The 25,867-nt window shown below is 41.7% G+C and overlaps 1 protein-coding gene across 6 annotated transcripts in view; it reads right to left on the minus strand.

The window, feature by feature from the left end:
• Window positions 1–1,059: 1,059 nt before the first annotated feature.
• LOC101483724 (diacylglycerol kinase zeta) overlaps window positions 1,060–25,867 on the minus strand; it is a 94,491-nt gene continuing 69,683 nt past the window's right edge. For all 6 annotated transcript variants that reach the window (XM_014407683.4, XM_014407682.4, XM_014407681.3 and 3 more), the window contains 11 exons: window positions 23,768–23,834; window positions 21,891–21,931; window positions 21,654–21,796; window positions 13,895–13,984; window positions 12,788–12,844; window positions 10,051–10,100; window positions 7,539–7,579; window positions 7,173–7,293; window positions 6,843–6,879; window positions 6,400–6,499; window positions 1,060–3,748 (listed from right to left, as the gene is read on the minus strand). In XM_014407683.4, coding sequence (XP_014263169.3) covers window positions 3,632–3,748; window positions 6,400–6,499; window positions 6,843–6,879; window positions 7,173–7,293; window positions 7,539–7,579; window positions 10,051–10,100; window positions 12,788–12,844; window positions 13,895–13,984; window positions 21,654–21,796; window positions 21,891–21,931; window positions 23,768–23,834 — 864 coding nt within the window. In that variant the 3' untranslated portion in view covers window positions 1,060–3,631. The remainder of the gene's footprint in view (window positions 3,749–6,399; window positions 6,500–6,842; window positions 6,880–7,172; window positions 7,294–7,538; window positions 7,580–10,050; window positions 10,101–12,787; window positions 12,845–13,894; window positions 13,985–21,653; window positions 21,797–21,890; window positions 21,932–23,767; window positions 23,835–25,867) is intronic.

Raw genomic sequence — 25,867 nt, forward strand, 5'->3', positions numbered from 1 at the left:
TGGACAGTCTCGGTCATTGTGTCCTTGTGCAAGACACTTCACCCGTTGCCTACTGGTGGTGGTCAGAGGGCCCGGTGGCGCCAGTGTCCGGCAGCCTCACCTCTGTCAGTGCGCCCCAGGGTGGCTACAATGTAGCTGCCATCACCGGTGTGAATGGTGATGGCATGGGTAGATGTGTGAATGGGTGGATGACTGGTTGTGCAAAGCGCTTTGGGGTCCTTAGGGACTAGAAAAGCGCTGTACAAATACAGGTCATTTACAAACCAACCAGACATAGAAGCGCTGCACAAGCAGAAGACAACGGCTGCAGTGATAGCTGTAGCTATACTGCGTGAGGAAGAGGGAGCTCTAGAACATTCTGAGAGAGGAGCTCTGAAAGACACGGAGGGTCAACAACAGTGACCCCCATGCTGGGCATGCCAGGATTAACATTTGACAACTCCTGTTAAACGATATCACAGCAAAGCATGTAATCGACACGCTGGTCCACAGTGTCCAGTGTGAAATGGACATGCAATCTAGTTTTGTTTGCACCCTTTTCTGTTTATTTAATGTTGTGTATGTAACGGTGACTTCAGTAACAGCAACCAGGGAAACTGGTAAAAAAGAGAAAGTTGACTTGTTGCTTACTGGACTCTGACATCTCCAGTCCAACAGCTGAAACCAGAAACGATGCAAATCAAATTTCAAGTGAATCTTTCAGATATTTGAATTATTGTGTGCTTACAAACTGAATGAGTTTGACTCCTTCACAAAATAAATAACATCTCTGCATCAGAGAGTCAAGTATCACACGAGCAGGCTGGCATGCAGGGACTGCATTTGTATTCACCTGGCAGAGCGCATCCTTCTATCCTAGCGTCTGAAAATCAGATCGTAGGAGCAATGGTAGAGTTAGAAAGCATGTGGAGAGGCCATTAAACTTGGCAACAAACAATACATTTTTGTCAGTCCACAGCTTCAAGGCATTCGCAATCTGATATTTACATGCATTTATAATAAAAGTGCTGTTTGAATATGAAATGTTTTTGTGTAAATATCATCACTCGTGAGCAGGAAGAAATTGAAAAACTTTAATGGCTTTTTGGGTGTACTTTTACATGCATAAAAAGCAAAAGACACCATGAAAAAACAAACTACCTCTTTGTTTTATTATCTTTACATTCCTCTCAAAAACAAACTGGAGTTAAAACCAATTAGTACATGCGGAGATAATGAAAGATAAAAACACATAATTGTTGATAATTGCGATTTAAACTATTTCATACAAATGTTTGAACAAAGAATTGCCTTGAAAAAAAACAACATTGGCAACAGATGATTGAAAAACAAATCCTAACTTTACATCACAAGAATTCCAATGCAAAGAAACCTTAAGACATCAAAAAAGCTCAAATGCTGGAAGTTACAGGCAAAACAAAAAAGTCCGTAAACTTGGGCACAGACTTTTGGTTTGAAAGGATTCAGTAGGTGCTGCGCTCGGGTCTAAACTTTGTACAGTAAATTCTATCATACACTTTGACAAAGTCACTGAAATCCCCCAAAAGTAAACTAACATTAAAATAGACAGGTTTCTGCACATATTTACTTCATGTCAAAGCAGTGTGAAAAACTTTATTTTGTAATTCTTCCTGTTTCCTGTTCAAATATTTTAGTATTGCTGGAAAGTCTGGACGTTTAGAGTCATTTTAAATTTTGATCTTTTGTCTTCATACATAACAAAAAACACGAATTTTCTTGATCTCTATGCTGCTCCCGTGCTGACTACTGCATCACTGTGCCAACGTGTAATTACTCATTCATTTAAAACATTTAAAAACAACACCTTCTTTTCTTTGTTAGGGGACGGCCTAATAGTTACTGCACTTTAAAATACACAGAAACAATAATAAAGATGAAACTAAGGAAGCTCTCGATGAGCTACGTCTTCATTTGCAGTCGCAAACCGCTGATGAAATCAATGTTACAGATGTAAATATTCCAAAATATATTTCTTAATTGCTCCATCTGTTATATCTAATTAGATTTGTTTAACTTAAATCGATTTGATCTAATTTGACATTATTATACTTTAATATAACACCTGCCCCACAGTCACTGAATGAAAAACCACTCTAATCACAGTTTTTTCAGTCAGTGGTTTTGGCAGACATGCTTGTGGTGAATCAACTTTATTAACAGGAATGATCAAAGACGTGAAGGCTTTAATTCTAGATGTGTTGAATATTTAGGGCCTTATGATCCATGTCTTATAATAACAGTCAGTGTTGTGTGTTCTACCAAACCACGATCACAGCAGTGGTGACAATGTGCAAACAACACACATCAGTTCTGCGCGTTAAACCTGGAAAGGACTGCGTCTCCAGTAAAGCCTCGACTCATTGGTGGTTTCCTGCAGGTTCTGTTGGGGTACTGACGTCTGCGACACGCACAGCACTTCCTGTGCCACCTACTACAGCAGCAGCATGCGTCTGCCAATCCACTGTTACGTCCATTCAATACGTGTGGTTATTTGTGCTGAAATTATTCAAGAGGAATCACGAGGGTAGTGCCACCAGTTTGAGTTTTGTGGCTATAAATGAACATATCACCATCATTTATGAAACAAAAGCACAGAACTGGAAAATATTTTAAGGCTTAGTTCAAGTATTAATCTAACAGCATTTATACTGATGACGCCAATAACCTTGATAAAATGAACTGGAGGTATTCATGGTCCCAAGAGGATGAACACTTGTGGTTTTGACCAACTCTTCTTTTCACCAGTATCCAGCCCTGCGAGGCCGAGGCTGCTCTGCTCTCAGTGTCCTTGTTGGACATTCAATAAATGTTAAAGCGGAGGATGTTGGACATGTTGAACGTGCCGTCCTAACACACATCTGTGAATTTGGTAGATGTAAAAGTTTTCTGTGTCTTTCAATATTCAAATCCAAATGAATTTTAAAAAAATGAAAGAATTCGACACTGGAAAATGTTTAATTTCTTCATGCTTTGTATCCTGTTAACATCAGGTCACAATATGCGTCTACAAAGTGTGTGTGGTTTTTATCCAGCTAGTGATTCGGATGTTTATTAGTCACATGTGTATTTTACTACAAAGAACTTTGGCCTTGAACGCATCAGCAGGACATTTAACTTTTTAATCATCAGTCTGCATCCTGTGTGATCTATACACATACAGTGTCTGTAGCTTCTGACAGTTTTAGGTTTTGTGTTTGTTGTGTATTTAATAATCATAAGAAATAAAGTAAATCATTACCATATGAACATGACTCTTCAAAGCCCCACCCACCCCGCAATCCCCCAAACTGATGTTCCAAGTCAGAGAATTTCACAAAATTTCTAAATCAATATTATTATTCTTACTAAGCTATTTAACATCAAAATATCAAAACTACTTAATAAACTTCTGAAAATGTGCGTCGCTTCACCGCAGTTAACGCCAGCCCTGCTATTTAAACCACGTTTGGCACAGCTTCACTCTCCACCTGTTTTTGAGGGCTGTCAGCAGTAAACTGGAACCTGTGTCCAGTTCAGCTCGCACAAAGGCATTAAACACGTTGTGTCTGGTCAATATGAGGAAGGAGAAAAAACCTTCATCCATGTCCAGTTCAAGGAGAGTTCCAATATCTTAGACAGCCGTCTCCTGATCCTCTCTCTGTATCATCTGGTAATGCTGTCTGTTCTCCAGGTACGCTGCCAGTTCAGCATCTTCAGCCTTCTCCGCCCTGTTCTTAGGAGTATCACCCTGAAAAAGAGACATTACACTCAAAAATGAATATTTTTGCATGACAAAGAGCTTTGTGTTAGCCCACTAAACTTGGTTTGCATTAAACTGTTTACATGATCAAAACAAACAAACAAAACTGTGTGTTTAATGCTGCTCAGTAATGCTGCCTTCACTGTACAGGTTCCTCCCAGTTTCTGAAATGTTGCATTGCATACAAAGAAATGTAAACGCAGAAAACGAAGCTTTTTAGGAACGTTTCTCATTTGCTTCCCTGTGTCGGAGGCGGCCCAACACAGAGCAACCAGCTCACCAATCAAGACTCGGCAGTGCACTGAAAACCAAAGAACTGAGGATAGAAGCTGCTTTACAGTGTGGGTGCTTCATTTGTGTCGTATTCATGTTGTTGGGACATAAATCTATTTACTTAATTACAATATATGGAAAAAAATATGACCGCAACTAGGGCTGGGCGATATGGCCCAAATTCATATCTCGATCTTTAGCTGGATATACGATATATATCTCAATATTTATTTAAAACCATAAAGTACGAACAAAACGAGAGTTTAGTCAAAGCTGTGTCCCAGATCTCACATAGGCAGTTTTATTAACATGCAGCGCAGATGTACGTGCAAAACTTATATAAATGATCAGTATTTGTTAAATAATAATGCTCCATAAATAAAATAAAACTATGTTGTTTTTGTGCACAACAAAAACATCACAATCGTGCAGTCAAAATGTAAACTAACAGACGCCGAGTGTAATGAGCTGCTGTTCTACTGCGTGACTGACAGCCTGGAGTTTGAAACCCTCTTTGTAACCGTGTCTCTTACAGCTGCCATTTGTGGCCCTTATACGCACACAGTACGGTAACATTACGCTGAAGCACAGTACGTATCACTCCGCGAGGCTCCTCGGTAGCTGTAATGCTCCAACAATCCATCAAGCGCTGCAGCTTCGTAGCAAAGTCGTACCAAAACATTTTTGACAGATTGCTGAGCGCCGTGTACATAAAATCGGTTTGCGGTCAGTAAGCACAACCAGAACTCATGCATAAGGCGCACTGATGATTTTTGAGAAAATGAAAGGATTTTAGTGTGAGGTTATAGTCCGAAAAATACGGTATACGAGTTTTGTAAGGTGGTTTGTTTCGGGGCAGGATGCTGGGAGACGGTCTGGGATGCAGCTTGTTTCACACACTCTTCATTTTGCACTTTTGTTGCTGTTGTAAATGGTGAAAATACTGGTAGTGCTACCTGCACGGCCGTGCAGCCCCACGCACGGGCGACCTGCGGTAACTCGTTAACGGAGATTTGTCGGGTTAATGCAGTTACGGCGTTAACGTCATTTTAGAGTAGCACTGCAGCACTAAAATAATAATCTTCAAATGTTTTCTGTTTGCCGAGCAGCTCCTCTGTGATAGCTGCCGTGTCCGTCCTGTCGCTGCCTGCAGGTGAAGCGATGGGGGGGGAGAGGCAGAGTAACGCAGCGTGGAGACAAAAGTGGACGAAAGAGGCAAACTTGCAGCTCCACAAGTATAATTATAACGTAACAGACTACATCGACATAAACAATATTGTCACATCTCATATAAAAAGATATCGATATATTTAAAAACTCGATGCACCGCCCAGTCCTAACCACAAGCATAACAGTGGTCGAGCCATGGGTAGGGTTTACGCTCCAGGAAGAGCCAGAGCCAAGCGGGAGAGAGTCCAAGTGCAGAGACGTTTTAAGATGAAACAAAGTACTTTATGGTGAATGTTAAAACTTCTCTTGTTTCCTCCCCCCTCTCCTCCCCTCAGTATCTAGGTCATTGCTGAGTCCAGTGAGTTAAGAGCTTTTCCTATGCAGTTAAAACCTCCATAGAAAAACTAAAAGAGAAACATTTGAGACCAGAACACAAACATGTGCTAAAGCCACTGCAATAGTGCCATTTTTGCACTGCATTCACCAAAACGTGCAGTCGTTCATCAGCTCCCCTCTGAAATGCTTCCTGAGCGAGTGTTTCCGACACATGTTCTCCACATACGTGTTGTTCACTACACATTTGTGTTGGTGCTTTATTCTCTGAAAAGGCAAATTCTAGCTGTGTGGATTGTGCTCCTTCGCTGAAACGATTAAAGTAAAGAAGACTCGACGTACTCCGGGGCTGAGAAAGACAAAATGGAACAAAATGTGTGTGAAGCTTTGAAAGGATTTCTGCACAGATTGGTCACAACATGCAGTTTTCTTCCTTTTAAACCACTTCGTTGTACATTCACCTGTGTGCTTCAGCACCGTCTTCTTGCATCACCCGACCTCTCTTAAGCTTTAGTCATGCCTAAAGCTTAAGAGAGGGGTGAGTCACTTATTTACCCAGAAGAGCAGACTGTGCCAGTATACGTCTTTGTGGGAAAATCTACAACCCACTAATTTTATCTCTGTGACTGAAACATCGTCAAGTAACTTTTGGACATCTCCATTTTGCAGCCAGCATCGGTGATACTCAGTATATCCAGTAACGAGGGCAGAAATACTGTTTGTATGTAGTTCTGTCATTGTGAGCCACATGAATCAGGAGTCCGTCTGCAAGTATAAAAAGCAATTTGACACTGACAAAGAAGGAGGGCGTTTCCTTTTTGTTTAACAGAGTCGTGGAGAACTGTAAATGCTACTGAACCTACCAGCAGGTCTGTTTTCATGAGTGAGGCTCCTGCTTCCACCAGATAATGACAGATAGTCCTGTGACACAGCGACGCAGCCTGATGAAGAACCGTTTCCCCACTGGTGGTCCATGATGCAGCACCAGAGAGAAAAGAAGAGAGCGAGCTGTATTTCATGTATGCTGGGAGTGAAACACAGCTGATGAAGAGGCACCCAGCTGATTCTGTTTGGCTTTTATGTTTATTCTCTTTAATGTTTTCTACACTTGTTGGAATGCCAGGCAACAGAAAGAGACTAGAGCTCATTGGCATCATCATCAAAGCTTGAATACAGTCAGTTTATTGCAGATAGAGAACACACAAACCTCGTTATTATTCTAAGACTAGTGTTAACATGCAGCCCAAAACAAATCGCCTCAAGTTATTTGTTCCTACTGTAACATCTAAATGTTTCACATACTCACTGTAGCTTTTCAGTGACATCAATCAGCTCACTTGGTGCTGGAAAACAGAGAAGGAGGAGTGACTGTAGAGACACGGGGTTCATCCAACTATGCAAACTGGTTTTTTAACCTTCAGTTTGCAGTATCATCTCATTATTAGCAACAGTGGTGGCAGTATTTTCACAGTCATAGCGCTGTGAGCTGATCCCACCGACTTGACAAATAGAAAAAGACGGACGGACGGATGGATGGATGGATGGAGCTCTGCCACAGCCTGACAGAACTGCACCAGCATGTTTTTCATTACTGTAAATACTAGATCTTCATCTCCACTCGATGCTTTTCTGTTACCATTGTCAAGGATGTAGCGCACCATGTCCTTGCTTCCTGTACTAACAGCATGGTGTAGCAAGCTCCACCCTGACTGGTCCAGGACCGTGAGGTCTGCTCCCCTCAGGTGCAGCTCCTGCAGCTGCAGGTGATATACAGGCGAGATAAACGTTAACAGAAAGGCTTTTTTAACACGATGACAAACTAAATTTGTAATTAAAGTCTAAATGCATCACAGTGAGATGTTAATCCTACTGTTAGCTGTTAACACATGGAAAGGATGCGAAAGGTGTGAGAGAGGTGTCTCAGAGGAACGTGTTTCCATGCAACTTCCTTAAGTTAGCTACGGACTAATAAATAAATCTGCAAGCACTTATCAGTACTTACCTTCTTCAAGTCCTTGTTCTTCACACAATCCATTAACATTTCTACGAGACAGAGAGAGAACGCAAACACAAAATCACAGCTTCATTGTCACGCTACAGAAAGCATCTGCATAAACAACCAAACATCGTATCATCGTGTCCGTACAAAAAACATGTACGGGCAGTAAATTACATCCACGAGGGTCAGAATATTAGAAACACCTGAGCAGCATCACAAACAACAGCTTCAGTGCTGTGACACAATAATTGTTTTATTACATGGATAATTGGTATATTTACTGAGTCATGTTTGTAGTGATAGCTGGCATTTTCTGTTCTAATGGAAATTATGAAGCAAACAGGGATCAGCCACTCTGTGGCTACAGTGCAGTAGCTGAGTGATTAGATAACGCCACAAAGGATCATCATTATATTGAACATCCCCATGAAAACTGTTCAGAGTTGTTACTGGGTGAAACAGTTGGTTGGTGTGTGTCTGTCTAAGCCGAGATATGAGATGAATGTTTATTAGGTTGACCTCAATACTTGCTTTCACTCCCTCTCTCTTTAGTAGCTGAGTCCTAATCCAGTTATGTTAGGCTTAGTGTGTGTGTGTGTGTGTGTGTGTGTGTGTGTGTGTGTGTGTGTGTGTGTGTGTGTGTGTGTGTGTGTGTGTGAGACAGAAAGAGAGAGAGGGGTGCAAAGAGTGAGTGAAAGGAGGGGGAGAGAAAGCGAGCAGACTTCAAAAACCTCTAAGAGCGTTTGTAGCTGTAAGACAAATCAAAAACAACACACACACAGTCGCACACACACAACAAAACCAAACACACACTGTGAATTAAATGAATTTAGCCGAGGGAAAGAATTAAGTAAACCAGAGAAAATAAGATTCAGTCTTACGACACAAGAGAGGAGAAAAGGTAGAAAGAGGACACACAAACACACAAACACTCGCACACGTCACTTGGTCCATTGAACTCTTCAGTTTGATGCAGTCAGCCTGTCTGACCCTTATGGGAGCTGCGTGTGTGCGTGTGGATGAAAGCAGATGTATGCATGTACGCAAGAAAGAAAGCCTGGAGTCACATTTCATTAAAACAAACGGAACGACAACAGGACAAAGCCGAGCCTCACATGTTGAACATCCACTCGCAATCACGCACACAGTGCTGCACCTGAAACTGAGGCTAGTGTTTTACAGTCTGCAGCAGCCATAGAGTCACATTGACTGATGGTTACTGTTTTGCATCACATTAAACTAAATGTGTTCATTTCAGAGTAAAGCGCTGGGACATGTTTGCAGAGTGCTGGATTCCTCTTAATCACAGAGGAGTTGTGACAAATTTGGAATCGTCAGACTGCAGAGCAGAGTCACACTCTTCCTGGTGAAGATGCTGGGATTTCCTGCCTTTGTTTACAGTAAATGGATTTTTGTCTTCCTGGCTGAACTATGAACAGCGACAGAGGGTTGGATGTGGAAGCATTGCTAACCCCACAACATCATTCCTTTTAATCACATGGTTCGCTGTGGCTCATGAAAGAGAACTTATTTGTAGAATAACTGTTGGGATGCATTATTTTTTCATTACTGAACGTGAGTAATCCCTCCCTATTTTTATTTGTTGTCCAGTCTTTTTACAGGAAATCCTCTTCCTGACCTTTTGTCAGTGTGACATTCTTCTTCAGGTGTTTTTGGAACTACACAATTTGTACAGACTTTTGTTGCCTCTGTTTTTTCTGAAGCAGATGCTGAGCATATGGTTGATGTAAAAATACCACAAACAATGGGATACATGATATCCAAATTTCTGGCAATTCAGTAGGTGTAGCGGCGTAGCTGTAGGTCAGGAGGTCGATTAGAAGGTTGGTGGTTCGATCCCTGGCTCCCTCAGTCTGCATGAGCACGACCCCCCTCTGTGATGCGTCCATCCACAGTGTGTGAATGTTAGCTAGAAGCACTTAAAGCGTAGAAGACGGTGCTTGTGTGGCTGAATGTGGCGTGTTGTATAAAGCTCTGAGTGCAGAATAAGAATCAGTCCATTTTAAAACACGTGACCAGTGGAAATATGAATGTGTCCCTATGCAGCAGCTCACTCTCAACTGGCATTTTTCATGAATAACACTCCTGTATTAGCAGTTATTATTGTTATTAATGATGGGACTAATAAAGGTTATCTTATCTTATCTTATCTTTAATAACTGACAGCAACAACTGGGTCGTATTCATCTAACACACAAACCTGCTGCCAAGTGAAAACATGCAACATCCCAAAGAAACACAAGCACAGAGGTGCTGACAGAAGAGGAAGCCACGGCCACGACTCCCAGCATGCTAGAACGAGTGCAGGCAGAGCGAGTCGGAGGAAATGTGTCAGAGAAGAAAAGAGTCTTTTTGAGTCTCTTCTCTGTCTTTCACACAGACTTGTCAGGTACACGTTCAGCTCTGTGTGGAGCGAGATGTTTGAGTGAAGGAATCAGACATCATTCAGTCAGGTCCTACAAGTTAAGCCCTCGATACTGTGTGTGTGCATTACCTTTTTCTCTCTCCTTTTCTGTTTCGCTCATCTTTTGGCTCTTTTCCCATCTGGAGAAACAATGACAGCAAACACGATGATCACCTGTTCAAAATAACTACTGTGTGCTTTCATGGTTCAGTCACACTGTAGTAAAAACAGCACAGCAACCTGCTTTCAGCCAGGAAACATCAGTGGCTGCACTGAATCTTTTTGGATTCGGTGATTCAAGTAGTTATGGCAACAATTTCATTACCAAGAGTCTGAGCATGCAACCATCACAAGATGACTGCACAAGTCGCCTGGTCAGAGGCAAAAGTGTCTCCAAACAATCACGGCCTGACTCGGACTGCCTACAAATACACAGACTGCAGCCAGACTAGCAGCAGCGTTCTGGTTTCTGCCTCCAGTCTGAATGTTACTGCTCAGTCAGGTATGAATAGGCTGCATGCCAATAATCATCTGTCAGAGAGCAGGGGATGGGTTATATCTGCTTTAATGCAACCTTGAAACCTTTGTCTGAAAACAGTTCAGTTGCTTTGTTAGCTCTTTGTGGAGAGCGATCAGCTGGCCTGGATATTCCATCGTAATTTCATTGTTTTCAGTGAAATCAAAATCGAGGTTTTGGCAGAAAGTGAAGGAATCTTGTTGCTGCCGTTTGGTGTTTAACACTTTCAGTACATATGAATATGAAAAAATAAGGATAAATTATAACAAAGAACAGATTGGGTGGGTCAGTTCAAGCCGGCAGTGTTTCCAGAGTAAACGTTCAGTCTCTGTGAAGTTTGAGCAGACTCTACATGCCATCCCTCCGTCTCCTCACCTGCTCTGTGCAGCTTCATGTATCTTTAATTCAAAAATAACCCCATGTTATTTCTGGGACACTTTTGAAACCCTCTACTTCCACTTCTGCTGGAACTGTCGTATGATGCAAGCAGTGCTTTGTGTGGGATCAGCTCCAGAGGCAGCATCAAAGCAGGAATGTGATATAACCGCGCCCATTGTCTTCGCAGGGTGAAGCATCCTTCAGTATGTTACAGGGCCTTTGGCAGGTGACACAGCTGGATGGCGCTGGAGACTGCGCTCAGGGTAGAACCAGCCAGCGTCGTGTCAGTGATGACGCCTGATTCCCAAACCTGACTTAACAAGAAATGTCTAAAAATGGAGTCCAATAACAAACTCATTCACACTATTGAGATCCTGTTTCTCTTTCTTCTACCTTATTCTAGCTGCTCGGACCTTTGCTGGTTAACTCCTCCCTCAGTTTTCAGCCGATTTTCACCATTCAAACTTTAAACTGTTCTTCTCCTTCCGCTAATTCCTGCTATATCTTTTGGTGCTCATAACTGTTATACTTTTTGTGCCATTTTCTGGCCCATTTTGCTGAATAGGACCATATTATCAGTGTGATCACTAGTTTGGCTTGCCGGGCTGAGTCGTGTTTTAGCTCAGTGAGATGAGCAGCCGTTCTCAGAGCGGGAGGCCCGGGTTCGAATCCCGCTTATGGCAACAATTTCTTCAACTTTTTTTAAAACTGTTTTCAGCAGAATTTTCAGTTTCTTCACCTGTTATCAGTTACCTGAGAACCAGTTTGGCTCAGTGAGATGAGTAGCTGTGACACCAGGAGGCCCGGGTTCGAATCCCGCTCATGGCAACATTTCCTTCCAGCAGACAGTTTAACTTTTTCACCTCTTTTCAGTACAAATTTCTGCTTCTTCACCTGCAGAATCCTCTCAGCACATAGTTTTACTTCTGCTGTTTCCAGCAGATTCCACTACGAGGCATTCACACTGCATTTTCGCAGGAAATGCAACTTTTTCTAGTTGAATTTATGTTTTTCAACTGATGCCACACATGTTACACCAGTCTGTTAGGAAAGACTTTTTATACTTCCTCATCCAGAAATAAACTGCTCTACTGCAAATTTGTGCGTGTACAAAAATGTTTTTTTCCCAGACTGAGAGCCAGTGTGCTGTGTAAACAGAGACTATAGCCTAAGATCACAAGTACAGCAAGTGATCTCTCACACAGCTGTTTAGGGTGCAAAACCACTTGTACTCATTACTCAGTGCAAAAACGTTTTAATGAGCACGTTACTTTGTCGCTTTAATGAGTACTATTATGTTTTAATGAGCAGAGATATGTGACTTGACTCAAACTGACTGGTTTCATCATTAATGGATGAAAACTATTAGCAAAACATTAACTCACATCACACCGTCAAGAACAGTCTTCCTCAAATCACATCACACTCCTGAGTGCCCATCATGTCTCCTAGTGCAGCTTAAGTAGAGTTACATGAGGGTTAGAGGAGGACAGCCATTTGTGACCGAGCTACCAAATCAGAAACCTGCCTCATACATATACATGAGAAACTGTAAATGCATCGCTCACAGTTTCTAACGTATATAAAGATAAAGGAGGCAGGCTTCAGAGACACAGAGATATCCTGTATATGATCGACAGGGTTTGTCTGTATTATTGATCTCAGAGTTGTTCTGATTTGGCGCTATACAAATAAAAGTGACCTGAACTGAATAAAGTGTATTTGTGGACAGCATCACACACACACACACTCGGGAGGCTTGGTTTCAACATCAATTATATAAAATCATTTAATACCAAGCTAATCTGGTCCTAACCAAGGAGTCAGTGTGCTATGAGGCGTTCACAGCCTGATGAAAGGTAGAAAAAACTGTTTGTGTAGAGGTATTGTGTACTGATGAAGTGGTTTAAAAGTGTTTTTAAGCATACTTACTTTTGCCTTTGGTTGGTATCCGCAGCTGTTGTGTTGGAACGATGGATACAGCCCGCTCTGCAGAACACATTTAAAAGGTTTCACTGATGCTAAATAGTCAAATCAATACTCTTTGCTGTAAATAGATGAACACTGTTAAAGCTATACGGCCGGCTTCGATGTGTGTGCATTTTATGTTTTATATTTGGAGTAATGGTGTTTGCTGATCGCGTTCCTTCATTTCAAGCATCTTGTTAGTAGTTTGAATTTTTATTACATATTTATTTTTTACATGGGTATATGTGTTTATTCTTTTATTATTGACAAAAGCTTAGAAGAAAATTACATTTTCAAGACTTCGAGATGATGAACTGAACATAATACATGCAGAAATCCAAACATGTGGAAGTTATAATAAATCATTTAAAAAAATATAGATGTTCGTATTCTTTGCACAAACATCATCACACAGACAAAGTTTGGTTAAGCTGAGGAGACGATACAGACATTTATACATCCATATACTCTGATCATCATCGCTGTTATCTTCAAGATCAGTCTGTGTTTATCTCGGCATCGTTGGCTGGATGCACCAACAGGGCTTCACAACGTCTGAGGGTTGACGTCAGCATCAGTGATAAACCCAACCTGCTGCTAGCAGAATAGGTCAGTTGTTCTTTCATGTCTTGGCAGTCGGTGGACGAGGAAAATATTCACCGACACGAACCAGAAAGATTTATTTATTTTCCAAGTCAAAACTTAGGGTTAGGATTTGTTTGGGGTTATCACTGATGATGACTTAGACCTCCAACGGTTAGCTTCAACAGTTACATTACCATCCACGCTGTTCTGCTGTGCAGTAACACAACACATGGCCAGATTGATAGAAAAACAACTTTAAGAAGATAAAAAGAGCCACAGAGCTGAAGGGTCTTAGACTGCTTAGACCCTCCTCCTCTTTCTCACTGATTCCTCTGTGGTCATTAACCTGACTATCCCTCATCTCTAGTTCTGGAGAGAGACACTGTTAAAAATATAACCCAGCAAGCTGCAGGCTGGAAGCCAAACAGACGAGAGCTGCGACACCAAACACGTAAAAAACACGGTGCATATTTTAGAGTCACTAACCGGCTGAGTTTGCTGGTCACAGGTTCTTTGTTGTGCATCAAAACTTCTGCTTCTGTGCTGTCACTGTTCATGTGCTGCCTTGGGGAAGAACTACAGCAGAACACAAAGGAAACAAAGGTAGAGTGAGCATGCAGCCAGGACTTCATGTTGCCTGGACAGAAGAAAGAGGCACAGTTCACAGATCCACTGAGCTCTGAAGCTTCACGTATGCATGAAAACACCTGCATGTGAGATCTCAACAACATCCCTGTGAATATTTGACACAGAGAGAGAAATGATGAACCAGTCATGACTTTACAGAGAGACGTGTTTCAGACAGATCTGAGATTCACAGGGACGTTATGAGGAACAAAACATCTTCAGCCTGTCTGCAGCGTCTTGGTCGGTGTGGTTAAAGAAGTAAACGGTATGATAATGAGCATGATTGAGGTAAAGGCATGGGTAGAGAACAGAGGAAGGAAGTATAAAGCATTTTAAGGGCTGTGAAAGTAGGACAAGCTTAGGGCAAAGCAAGAAGAAACAGCCGCTATGTGAAATTCTCTGAATTTTCAAAACATGTGAAACTGGTAGCAGCCGAGGGAGTCTCACAAAGTCCCAAATCTATGGCACCAAGAGAAAATAGAGAGCACACATAGTGCTTTATCCCAGCACTGATGTGGTTGCTCTACCATTGTTCCCATTTTCCTGAAAAGCAAACCTTTGTGGTCATCTGTGTAATACCAGTTCTCTGAGGTGGGAGCAGCATCATGTTGCTGTATCTGCACAAACTCTCAGCCTGCCTTAAAAACACATTGTTGTGATGTGTTAACATTGTTTTTACTCTACCTCACTGTTAACACCAGTATGATGGCACAGTATCCATCAGTGGCATCCAAGCAGGAATCAGTTTAAGCACAGAAGTGTGAGTAAGAGGACTTAACTGACTGTTCATTGATGCAGCAGATTCCTGATGGTTTGCTTCTTCATCAGGTTACATTTGGATATGTTGAGTTGTTGTGTTATTTTTAGTTATCATCAAGCTCCCTTTAGTTTTGAGTCTTTGTCTGTGCAGTCTGTCTTGTCCTCTATGGACTGTTCTCATGTGTCTCTTGTGTTTCATGTCTCCCCAGTCTGTCACATGTTTCATGTCTGTGTGTTCCATGTTGTCAAGCGTGTGTTGTCATGTCATGTCCCATTATGTTGCCTGTGGTCCATGTTCAGTGTGTTTAGTTTTGCTTCTCCTGTGGCGTCATGTTCATGTGTGTCAGCTGTGTTTCCACTTCCCTCATTACCCTTCAGTGTATTTAAGTCCTCTGTCTGTTTTACGTTTGTATGCAGAGTTTTTCACGTCTTCGTTTTCGCCATTGTGTTTCTGTTTTTCTAACAGAATAAAAGGCTGACTCATCTCACCAGGATAAAGAAGCTTTAGGTTTGTCTGAGGTTAACCAGCTGGTTACTACACTGTGTACCCTGCTTGAACCTACCAAACACAATAACATCTGATCATGGATGATACTGCAAAGTAAAAATCTATGTCAGCAGAATCTTCTGTATGTGTGATCAACAGCTGCATATATAAGTTTTGGTCATTTAGGTGAAATGTCTTGTGTAGCAGCCACAGCTCCAAAGCTGCTGCTCCCAGCACAAAACAGAGACTAAAGTCAAGGATTTGTACTGCTCAGCTGTCTTTGTTTATGTTGTTAAGCTCAGCATCATCTTTGTGTCTGTGTCAGTCTACACAAAATAGAAACTTTCTTACAACGGTTTTAAGTTTTTCCCACAAAACAGACTCCAATTTTCCAAAGATTTCCAATTCTTGAGCTCCTGATTATGTCAGTCTTGATGCCAAACTGACAGTAAGTGAAGCTTTCAGGTCAAAATTCATTTAAAAAACTAAATGTTTTGTGTGTAGGTGTCCTTCAGTGTGTTTGCCAGAGAGACAGGGGAACGGAGAGAAATAGAACAGAGAAAAGTAATTGTAGTGGGAGGAATAACGCTCACCTCTGGCCCTGCGTGGGCAAACCGCTGTGCTGCGTGTGTGTGTGTGTGTGTGTGTGTGTGTGTCTAAATACAGTAGATTGGTGCGACTCTGGAGTGCTCTGACATGCATTACGTTTCTCTCTCCATCCACTGTTTTCCTGACTATCTTCCTCCTGAACCTCTCTCTCCCTCACTCTGCCCCTCGATCTCATCTCTCCTCCTCATCCTCCCACTCGGTGCACTCAGCATTGCAAATCAACCCGCCAACACTCACACACGCACACACAGCCAAAGGGATTTACTGTCAGGATCAGCAGGTTGTGTTGCTATGCTTATACTCATGTTGTACCTGTTACTTTATTTACTGCCTCTTTCTGTTCCACATGCAAATGTGTGTTCACAGTTTGTAGCTCACATGGCCACAGCCGCTCAGCTGCCAGGAGAAACAGTAAACAGGTTTTTTGTAACATTTTTTGTAACATTTGTTACTTGATGGTCATAGTTTGTGACTGGGACACATCAGATCACACAAAAGACAAGAAATAGAATTCAGGCTCTAAGCTGCCTTCTAACAGTTTGTTAAAACTAACATTAGTAATGAAATCAGTTCTTTATTAACTAACTAATTATGAGAATCTTCATGGGAGCTCATGCTGCTTTAGCTGCATTTTTGTGGCATTTATGATACTGTACGGACGAGAATGTCAATCCAGGATAAAAATGAGTGAAAACCTAAAGTGCTTAGAGTGCATACCACAAGAACTAAATGAATCCCCGGGCGAATCCCTTGCCAGGCCGCCCCTGCTAACCCTCCCCACATTTCTTGGCTGTTTCTATACCGCTGGGGTAAAATGCCAAAAAAGCTTTTTTGATACATCATGGCCATCAGAGGAACTGGTAACAGGAAGTAATAGGCCACAAATCCCAGGCCTACTTAGACAAATGGCAAAAGTCATTTTACAGGCATTTTCCTTCCTTTCATCCAGTACAGAGTCGCAGCAGAGCTGAAGCCAGTCACAGCTGTCACAGGGTCCCAGGGAGGAAGCTGAACTACCCGGGAAGAACATGCAAACTCCACACAGAGGAGAAGCAGCCTGGCGTCAAACCCAGGACCACCTTGTGTGAAGTGACGACCCACTGTACCAGTTTGCACACTGTGCTACACAAAACTGATGTAATCTGTGCAAAGACTGTAAAAACATACAGTGGGTGTGAAACTAGTGAAAAGATGATGAAAGAAACATTGCAATACATGCTTGTATAATAATAATAATAATTAGTGTTCTAAACATACTGATGTGTATTTGTGCAACACTTGATGAGCAGAAAAACATGACAAGTGCACTGCTCTGTAGAGAATGGATAATAGTCTGAGAGTGAGCATCATATTATATTTGATGGCTAGACATTTATAAAATTGGTTATTTGGATTTTGGAGTGATAGCAAATGCAATTACGCCCACAGTGCTCTACAAAACATTGTGTTGTTTGTGGCAATTGTTAGGAGTCTAAGTGTTTTAAAGCCCTAGATATGGATTCATCTACTGTCAGCTGGCTTTAACTGGTTATAGTTGCTGTAACTGAAATAATAAATATCTGAGATACTAACCACAGATGTGGCTGTCACAGATGCCTCAAATGAATCTGCATGCAAGGACATCTCAGACATCTCTGTTGTTTAGCCAGTGAAGCTTAGTTCAGACCAGTGAAACAGGCAGCACGAAAGGGTTAAAGCATTCCAGTATTCAGTAAACTGGTTAATTATTTATTATTCATTAGCAGTTTGTTTCTTTGTTAAGTGACTCCAGTAATTATATTTATACATTTTAATTTGAGATATAAATTAAGTTTCATTTGAAATAATCTTTTCCTTTAAAGAGCAACCAATCCTTCAGAGTCAACCCAACACGGTTCCAACACTCTTCTGTTGTCTAAAAACATTAGAAACACTTCATAAAGCCACAGTCTTGCACTAGGTGTCAAGTTACTTCATGATGATGACCATTTACAAGCACTGTATTTCAGCACAATCTGATGAATTTCATGGTTAGAGGGCTTCCTCATACACAACAACCACAGCCAGGTTTGGAGAGGCATCCTCAAGAACTTCAAAGGCCATGGCTCCAACAGTAGCCTCACACTAGCAGAGGAGCTCAACAACTTCTTTGCTCAGTTTGAGACCAAAGAAGTTGATTATCATAGAAATGGCGGTAAAAAACGGCACGATCGTAGACTCATGTTTTCAACCCAGCTGCGACAGTCGCGGCACAGCTCGCCATCTTAAAAAAAGTACAGAGCTGCACGACCACCCGATGTGCCACAAAGATTGTGTCTTGTGAAACAGGATGTGATGTGAAAATTATCACCAGATACCCGCAACACAAGCGACGCGGCAAGAACAAAAATGGCTGGAGAGAGTTCAACCCCAGGAGAGCTGCTGACCTTGACGGCATCCCGGCGACTGTGGACAAAGCCTGTGCGGATCAACTGGCAGGTATCCTTACCAGGCTGTTCAGCCTCTGACTCATGCCACTGTTCCCACCTGTCTGAAGGCCTCCACCATCATTCCCATTCAAAAGACTGAAATATACACCGTCAATGACTACAGACCTACAGCCCTCACATCAAGTCATCAAGTGTTTTGAGTGGATGGTGTCAACCGGTTTGCTTACTGAGCAAAAACGGTCCATGGAAGATGCCATCACCACTAAACTGCCCCGATCAGTCAGACTCGGCCACCACCTCGCCACTCTACTGTGACTCAGCACCGGATCTCTACAGGGCTGCCTTCTAAGCCTCCTACTGTACAGCCTGTCCACACATGACTGTACACCACCCACCCAACGTCATCAAACGTATGTCGACAACACCTCCGTGGTTACACTCAAGTCTGACGGAGATTAGACAGCCTACAGGGCGGAGGTAGAGAACTTGTCCCACTGCTGCTCAGAAAATAACCTGAAACTGAACGAGCTTAAAGCAAAAGAACTCAACATGAAGTTCAGGAGGCACAGACAGGTCCACTACCCTCCCATTAGAGGGAGAACGAGTGGAATCGGGCTCCACCTTCAGGTTCTGGACACCTAAATCTCCGCTCATCTCATTTGGAGCCACAACACCATAAACTCTGGGAAAGAAGACCCAGCAGTTGCAGCACTTCCTCTGTGTCATGAGGAAGAGTAACTGGGACCAGAGGCTGCTACTGGGTTTCTACCACTCCTCAGTGTTTGGTATGCAGGGGTCACAATTGAGAACAAGAAGGCTGCGCAGCCACCAATCGGAGACTGGGTAACCTTCATCACTCAGGCCACTCACACCGACTCTACTCAGACAGAGTCCTTTACACTACTCCCCAGCACTTTGCAACCTGCTCTCTATTTGTGCTTCTCTCTTATTTTGTATATTTTTTCTACTCTTTCTATTTGTATATAATTTTCTTGATGTCCTACTATTCATATTTTATTACTGCACAGTTGGTGTGGAGCACCCATAATTTTACTGTACATGTACAATGACAATAAAGAGCTATTCTATTCTGTTCTATTCTAAGTGCAAAAAAACACATTTAAGGAAGACCAATAGGAAGACCAGAACTGCTTAAATTCCATTAAAAGGGATGGAAGTTAGACCATTAGAAACTTCGACTTTGTTCTGATGAACACTAATTTGAAATGGTGTAAAACATGGAGCTGGAGGTAGGATGGATTTGGGAGTCTTTCTCACTGACATATTCAGAATTCAAGACAGCACTTAACCAACATCTTAAAGAGACATAACATGCCATGTGGTTTCTGCTTTGTACCTCAACAGGAAAACGAGCAATAATCCCACCTCTGCCTCTGTAAGACCTGCGTGACCAAGAAGTACCATCAACCAAGCAACTACTTTCAGCTTTCCTACCCTTACAAGCTCTGGGTAGTGTGTGTCTGGGTAGAAATGAGCTTCCTCCAAAAAGTGTCTGGGCTCTTAGTGGTAGGATGGAGAGTAGAGCTGCTACTCCTCTACACTGAAAGGAGAAGGTTGTGATGGTTTGAGGATCTGATTAGGATGCCTTGTGTATGCTGACCATGTCCTACAAGGAAGAGGCCTCTTGCAGGTCCCAGACACACTGGGGAGATTACCTTTGTTACCTTGCTTGGGAACACTTTGTTGCCCCCCCGGGCTGGCAGGGTGATCTGAACTCAGGTGAGTGACAGATGGATGAGTGAACTACAAAGTTTGAGGATTTTCATGTTTTAGAAAATTCAAATGTGTTATTCAATTATTTTGATCTTTTTACTCTATAATGCAAAACATGAGGAAAAAACAGTGGAAAGTCTTATAATAAATAGATGTGCTGAAACCTTTCACTGGTGCTGTATTTGAGGAATGTTTTTCAAGATTTTCATCCTTAGATCAAACCAATGAAGCCGAGTGCCACAGGCAAACACAGAGATGTCAGGAAGATGAAAACACATCTTTGGCTTGGTTCTTTTCATGGGATTTCTTTACTGTAAGAAAATATTGAATAAAACCAGTTTTCTCCCCAGAAATTCTTGATCCTCTCACTCATAATCTGCTTACCCTCTTCTCATTTTGCCTCACGAGAATTGTTTATGGAGCATCAACAGACAGCTGTAGGTAAGGAATTAACCTTCACGAGTCTATGGTACATGGTTAATAATATGAAAATACGAGTAGAATACAAACGTGTTGTCTACAGATCTCAAGACCCACAGACACAAACATATGCAAACACAAGCTAACATAATGATGACAGATTTTCTCAGTAGGAAAAGAAACTGAACTCATCCATTTATGCACGATTAGATTTTATAGGCACTAAAACACAAAGCGCCACACTGAACTAGGAACTTCCAATCCCCCAAATCTACATTTTTATATATTTAACTAAAATTATGAAATAAAATAATAATTAAAACTTTAAAAAGGACCCAGGTTTTTGACATCAATCTATACTTTTTCCCCAGATCTGGCCTGGCCCACTGCTTTAGTCTTTGAAACAACAGACTGACTTTCATTACTGGACCACAACACAACATTGGCTTCCTTGTTTTGTTTCATTTTTTAGAACCAGAAACATAGAAGCAGGGTGAGAGCAACAGACACACATTAAGGACGCATTTGTGTTTAATGTGCGTCTTTACCTGGGAACAGAGCATGAAGGTGAGTCGGAGGAGGAAGCAGCAGTGTAGACTAAAGCATCAGTGGAGCTCTGACTAGAAGTGTTGTCCCTGGAGAAGCTTTTAGGTCATGAAATAGGCCCTACAGAGTATTTCGTTTGACAGCAATACGAGATGACTCTTGGAATCAGCTTATTTTGTGTATAATAATAGAGGGTTTCTTGTTGGTTATTTAACTTTTACAGAGAGTGAGTGGGGGAGACACACAGCCAGAGCACGTAGGTCGGACTCGAGCCCAGGTGGCTGCATTTCAGCCGCATAGGGTATAATTACCTGCTAAGCCAGGGGACTAAAGTCTTGATTTAAAAAGGATCATTGTAAACATCTATATTTATGGACTGTCGTGGTTGTTGTCCAACTACAGAATTCGCCACAGAATTATTTAAAAGGCTGTAATAAGAAAATTATCAAAGGAAGAATAATTAATACTTTTCTCATGTAAATTTTGGTTGTAAGTAACTGTAATTGGCAGACTATTTCTATTGATTTATTGATTACTTCAAGGAGTCAAAGTAAGGCCACGCTTTTCCTTCTCCTCCTCCAGCGTTATGCACTGCAATGAATGGAACAAAGAAAAAATGTTTAATGAAAATTCAGCTTAGTCACAACTGATTTACCTGCTGTTTACTGGGCTAGGGGCGGGGTTAACCAGGTCGGCCATGGCTGAGGGGGAGGTGCCTACAGTTGTCATGACAACAAGTTCAGGGTCCAGGATGAAGATCTCTTCCTGGGAGATTTCTGATACGTAGTTGAGATGTTCCTGAAGGTTTTAGCAAAGAATCAAACGAGAAGGCATCATTAAGGTCACGGAGTGAAAATGACTAAAAACTAGAACACAGGTGGTGAAACCTTACCTGTGCTCGGTCGATCCTGTAGAAACGATCGGCTGTCGTGGCTGAGGAGACACAAAAAAACGGTTTTAGCCAAATAAAGACAACGTGGGAAAATTACTATTCCTGTAAGCATGTCTCAAACTCAGCTCATTTAAAGCAGATTGCTGCAGGCGGTCATTAAGGTTCAGGTCAGCAAATAACTTTGAACATTGTTAATCTGTACATATGCTAGCTCCCACCTCCTGTGCCAATTACTGTGGGAAACCAATAGCCTGCAGAGTAACAAGATGAGACGCTGCCCCCACAGGGTGAGAAACTGCTGTTGGGGGGAGTACTTGCACAGTCGGGGGGAGTACTTTTTTAGCCAGAAAAAACATTTCACTGTATGTTGTACCAGCTATAACTACATGTGACAAATAAATAAAGAATTGAATTGAATTGAATTGAATTGTTTCTTACACCATAAAATAATTGTATTTTATTTCAGTGTAATAGGGAACTCGCATTCATTTTGTGAAGACCAAATCAATGACTACTGTGATGCAACAATGACTTTCTAACCAGACTGCATTTTTGTCCCATTGCACCGAGTTCACCTTTGTTCTGCATCATTATAATGAACATGGACCAGTTTAATTCGTGGTCCAGCACAGCCCAGCAGCTGGTAACACAACTCCTTTCACACCATTCTAGGAATGTTATTCTAAAGCCAGATTCTGTGCAGTTTGTCCATCTGAGCAGCTGGTGGAGGAAATATAGTCTAATATAGGAAGAACTGATGAAATTCTTTGATGTCATGAATACAGTCATACAGTGAAATAACTTAATAACAAACAAATGTGAAAAGTACAAACAAACAATGTAGTTTTTCAAAAGCACTTAAACATATCAGCCATGTGTGTAAATCCTCTGTTGGGTTAGAGCAGAAGTAGCACTGATCACATGCGCCCTCCTCAAACACATCCTCCTTATCTCTCTGTCAGGTAGATGCTGCATCTTTTTAAATCCAGTTTTCTGCTCAATGCCAACAGGACACAACCCAGGCAGAGGTGTGTGTGTGTGGGGGGGGTTGTGTTAATGTGCATGCACATTTAGCATTGTGTAGGAAGCCTGGTCTTTCTCTATGATATTTTTGGCAAGTTGCTCTGAGAGATAAATATTCATGACATTCTCCAAAACCCAGGATCTGATGGGACTATGTTTTATGTTATTTTGAGGAAGTGCTAACACAGAAACCTGTTTACATTAGAGAACTGTGTCAGCATTTGTCCTGCTCACACTGCCTGTGATAATGCTGCATGGACCTACGATACGATTTTCTAACAATTTGAACATTTGAAATCTACACAAAACAAAAGCAGAGTACAGATCTTGATTGTAGGTCACTGACTGCGTTCTTACAATCAGATACACATTTCACAGCAACATGTGGTGCGAGAGATCTGGTATTGCTTGCACAAGATTGAAAAGGGGCACTCAAAATGTAACAAGTTGTGTGTTTGTCCATTTCTCCCAGTGGAACACAAAAAAACACCAGTAATGTGACTTCATCACTGCCTTAGAACAGAAGACAGTAAACTTAATCTGCAACATTTGTAAATGACTATAAACATGATTCCTCTGCCATTATGCTTATGAATGCATGCATTCATTATATGACACATCCATAGCAGCAAAAACATGCATGACTGATCTGAGCTTCATCCAAGTTAATTAAAGACCAACAGGCAGCTGATCAAAACTGAACTGGTAACTGCCATTTCAAACAGGCAAGATGAGTGTTGATAAGAGTATTTATGTATAAGTCATACTCATGAAACAGGATGTCACCATAATATCATCATACTGGGTAATGATTAGCATAAAGGTAAAAACTACTATTATTAAGTAATACTTACAGTCGAGGAAACACCACTTTGGAGACAATCTCTGTGAGCAAAGATTCTTCGGCTTGGCTGCCTCCTCCTGAATGACAAACAGACACCTGATTACAGGTCAGTGGACGAGAGAGTAAACAGAAGCTGAGCCGACGCGAGGACGAGATCCTCTGGTAATACTGAGTCTTGTTTTTCAAGCAGTCATGGCTTCTTGTTCAGCTCAAAAGTAGTCGTTGCAAATAATCTCCTCCAAATTTACTGCATGATGAATATCTGTTTCGGGCCACATATAAAGCCATGAAAATATAACACGATTACCAGACATCACAACATTGTTGGGATTTGGTTTTAAAATGAATAAATAGAGTCATTTTTACACATTCTCCTACTGTTGAATCTGGAGAAACACCTGCGAGACCTAACAAGCTGCATTCACATTTAAAGTAGATTAAAGTAGATTACTGACCCTCATCAGGTCTGACTGTTAGCTATTTAGATTTAATAAAGACTAACACAATATACATGAACAGAAACATGCACCAACAAAACACTCAGGGACTATCACACCTGACCATCAATACATCATTCAATTCAGTTTTATTTATACAGCGCCAAATCACAACAACAGTTGCCTCGAGGTGCTTTATATTGTAAGGTCGACCCTACAATAACACACAGAGAGAAAAACCCAACAATCATATGACCCCTATGAGCAAGCACTATGGCAACAGTGGGAAGGAAAAACTCCCTTTTAACAGGAAGAAACCTCCGGCAGAACCAGGCTCAGGGAGGGGCGGGGCCATCTGCTGTGATTGGTTGGCGTGAGAGAAGGAGGACAGGATAAAGACATGCTGTGGAAGAGAGACAGAGGTTAATAACAAGTATTATTCACTGCAGAGAGGTCTGTTAATACATAGTGAGTGAAGTAGAAACTCCCATAGCATCATGGGAATCCCCAGCAGCCTACGTCTATTGCAGCATAACTAAGGGAGGATTCAGGGTCACCTGGTCCAGCCCTAACTATATGCTTTAGCAAAAAGGAAAGTTTGAAGCCTAATCTTGAAAGTAGAGATAGTGTCTGTCTCCTGAATCCAAACTGGAAGCTGGTTCCACAGAAGAGGGGCCTGAAAACTGAAGGCTCTGCCTCCCATTCTACTTTTAAATACTCTAGGAACAACAAGTAGGCCTGCAGAGCGAGAGCGAAGTGCTCTAATAGGGTGATATGGTACTACAAGGTCATTAAGATAAGATGAATGATGTCATCGCACATTAGGGCCGAGTCCCATGGATGGACATGCATTCAAGAAGTTGTAGCTTACTTTTCACTTCACATCCAGCTTTAGTTGTAAGGGGTCTCTGCAACAGCAGGTTGTCTTTTTAATGAGCCTTTACTGAGTGGGAACATCCTGCCTACTGAAGACCTTTAAATTGTCTTTGGCAATTTAAAAAATAAAGAGCTGTGACAGGTTTAATCCTCACATCCTACAGCAAACAACGTACAATAAAAATACAAAATCCTCTACAAAGCAAACCAGTTTAGTTTTAGTCATAAAAATAGATTTCAGTTTGCAAACAACAAACGTCGCATCAGGATAAAGCAGACGTAATCGCTGTTCCCTGTGAGCAGGTGCGATACAGCAGGCCCTGGATGTGTCCTGTACACATCCACTCACATTATCTTCTCGAGTCATAATGTCAAAAACTTGTGACAAGAAGAAAGTTGCACTTCTTTATACAGCCTCATTACTGCAACTTTTTGTATGTTGATATGGCGCAGCCTTTTTTACATCCAGTCTCCAATTAGTTTAGAATGCAGCAGCAGGACTTTTTAACTAGATCAAAACACAGACAGCACATTACTGAGATTCCTGCCTCCCTGCTCAGTTTCCCTGTTAGCTGTAGACTGAAGTTTGAACGCTTGTTCTCTGTTTACAGAGAAGTAAATGGTCTGAGCCTGGTATCTGTGAACTCCTGCCCCCGTACAACACAGTCAGACACCTAAGATCTCCAGACCAAAGCCTGCGTCTGTCCCACAGATACACCGGATTATGAGTGAAACAGCAGAATCGATCATTATTTTTCACTGACTAAAAACACACCATCAGTTCTGGCTGACTTTGT

The sequence above is a fragment of the Maylandia zebra genome, linkage group LG23, assembly GCF_041146795.1.
Source record: "Maylandia zebra isolate NMK-2024a linkage group LG23, Mzebra_GT3a, whole genome shotgun sequence".
Lineage (NCBI taxonomy): Eukaryota > Metazoa > Chordata > Actinopteri > Cichliformes > Cichlidae > Maylandia > Maylandia zebra.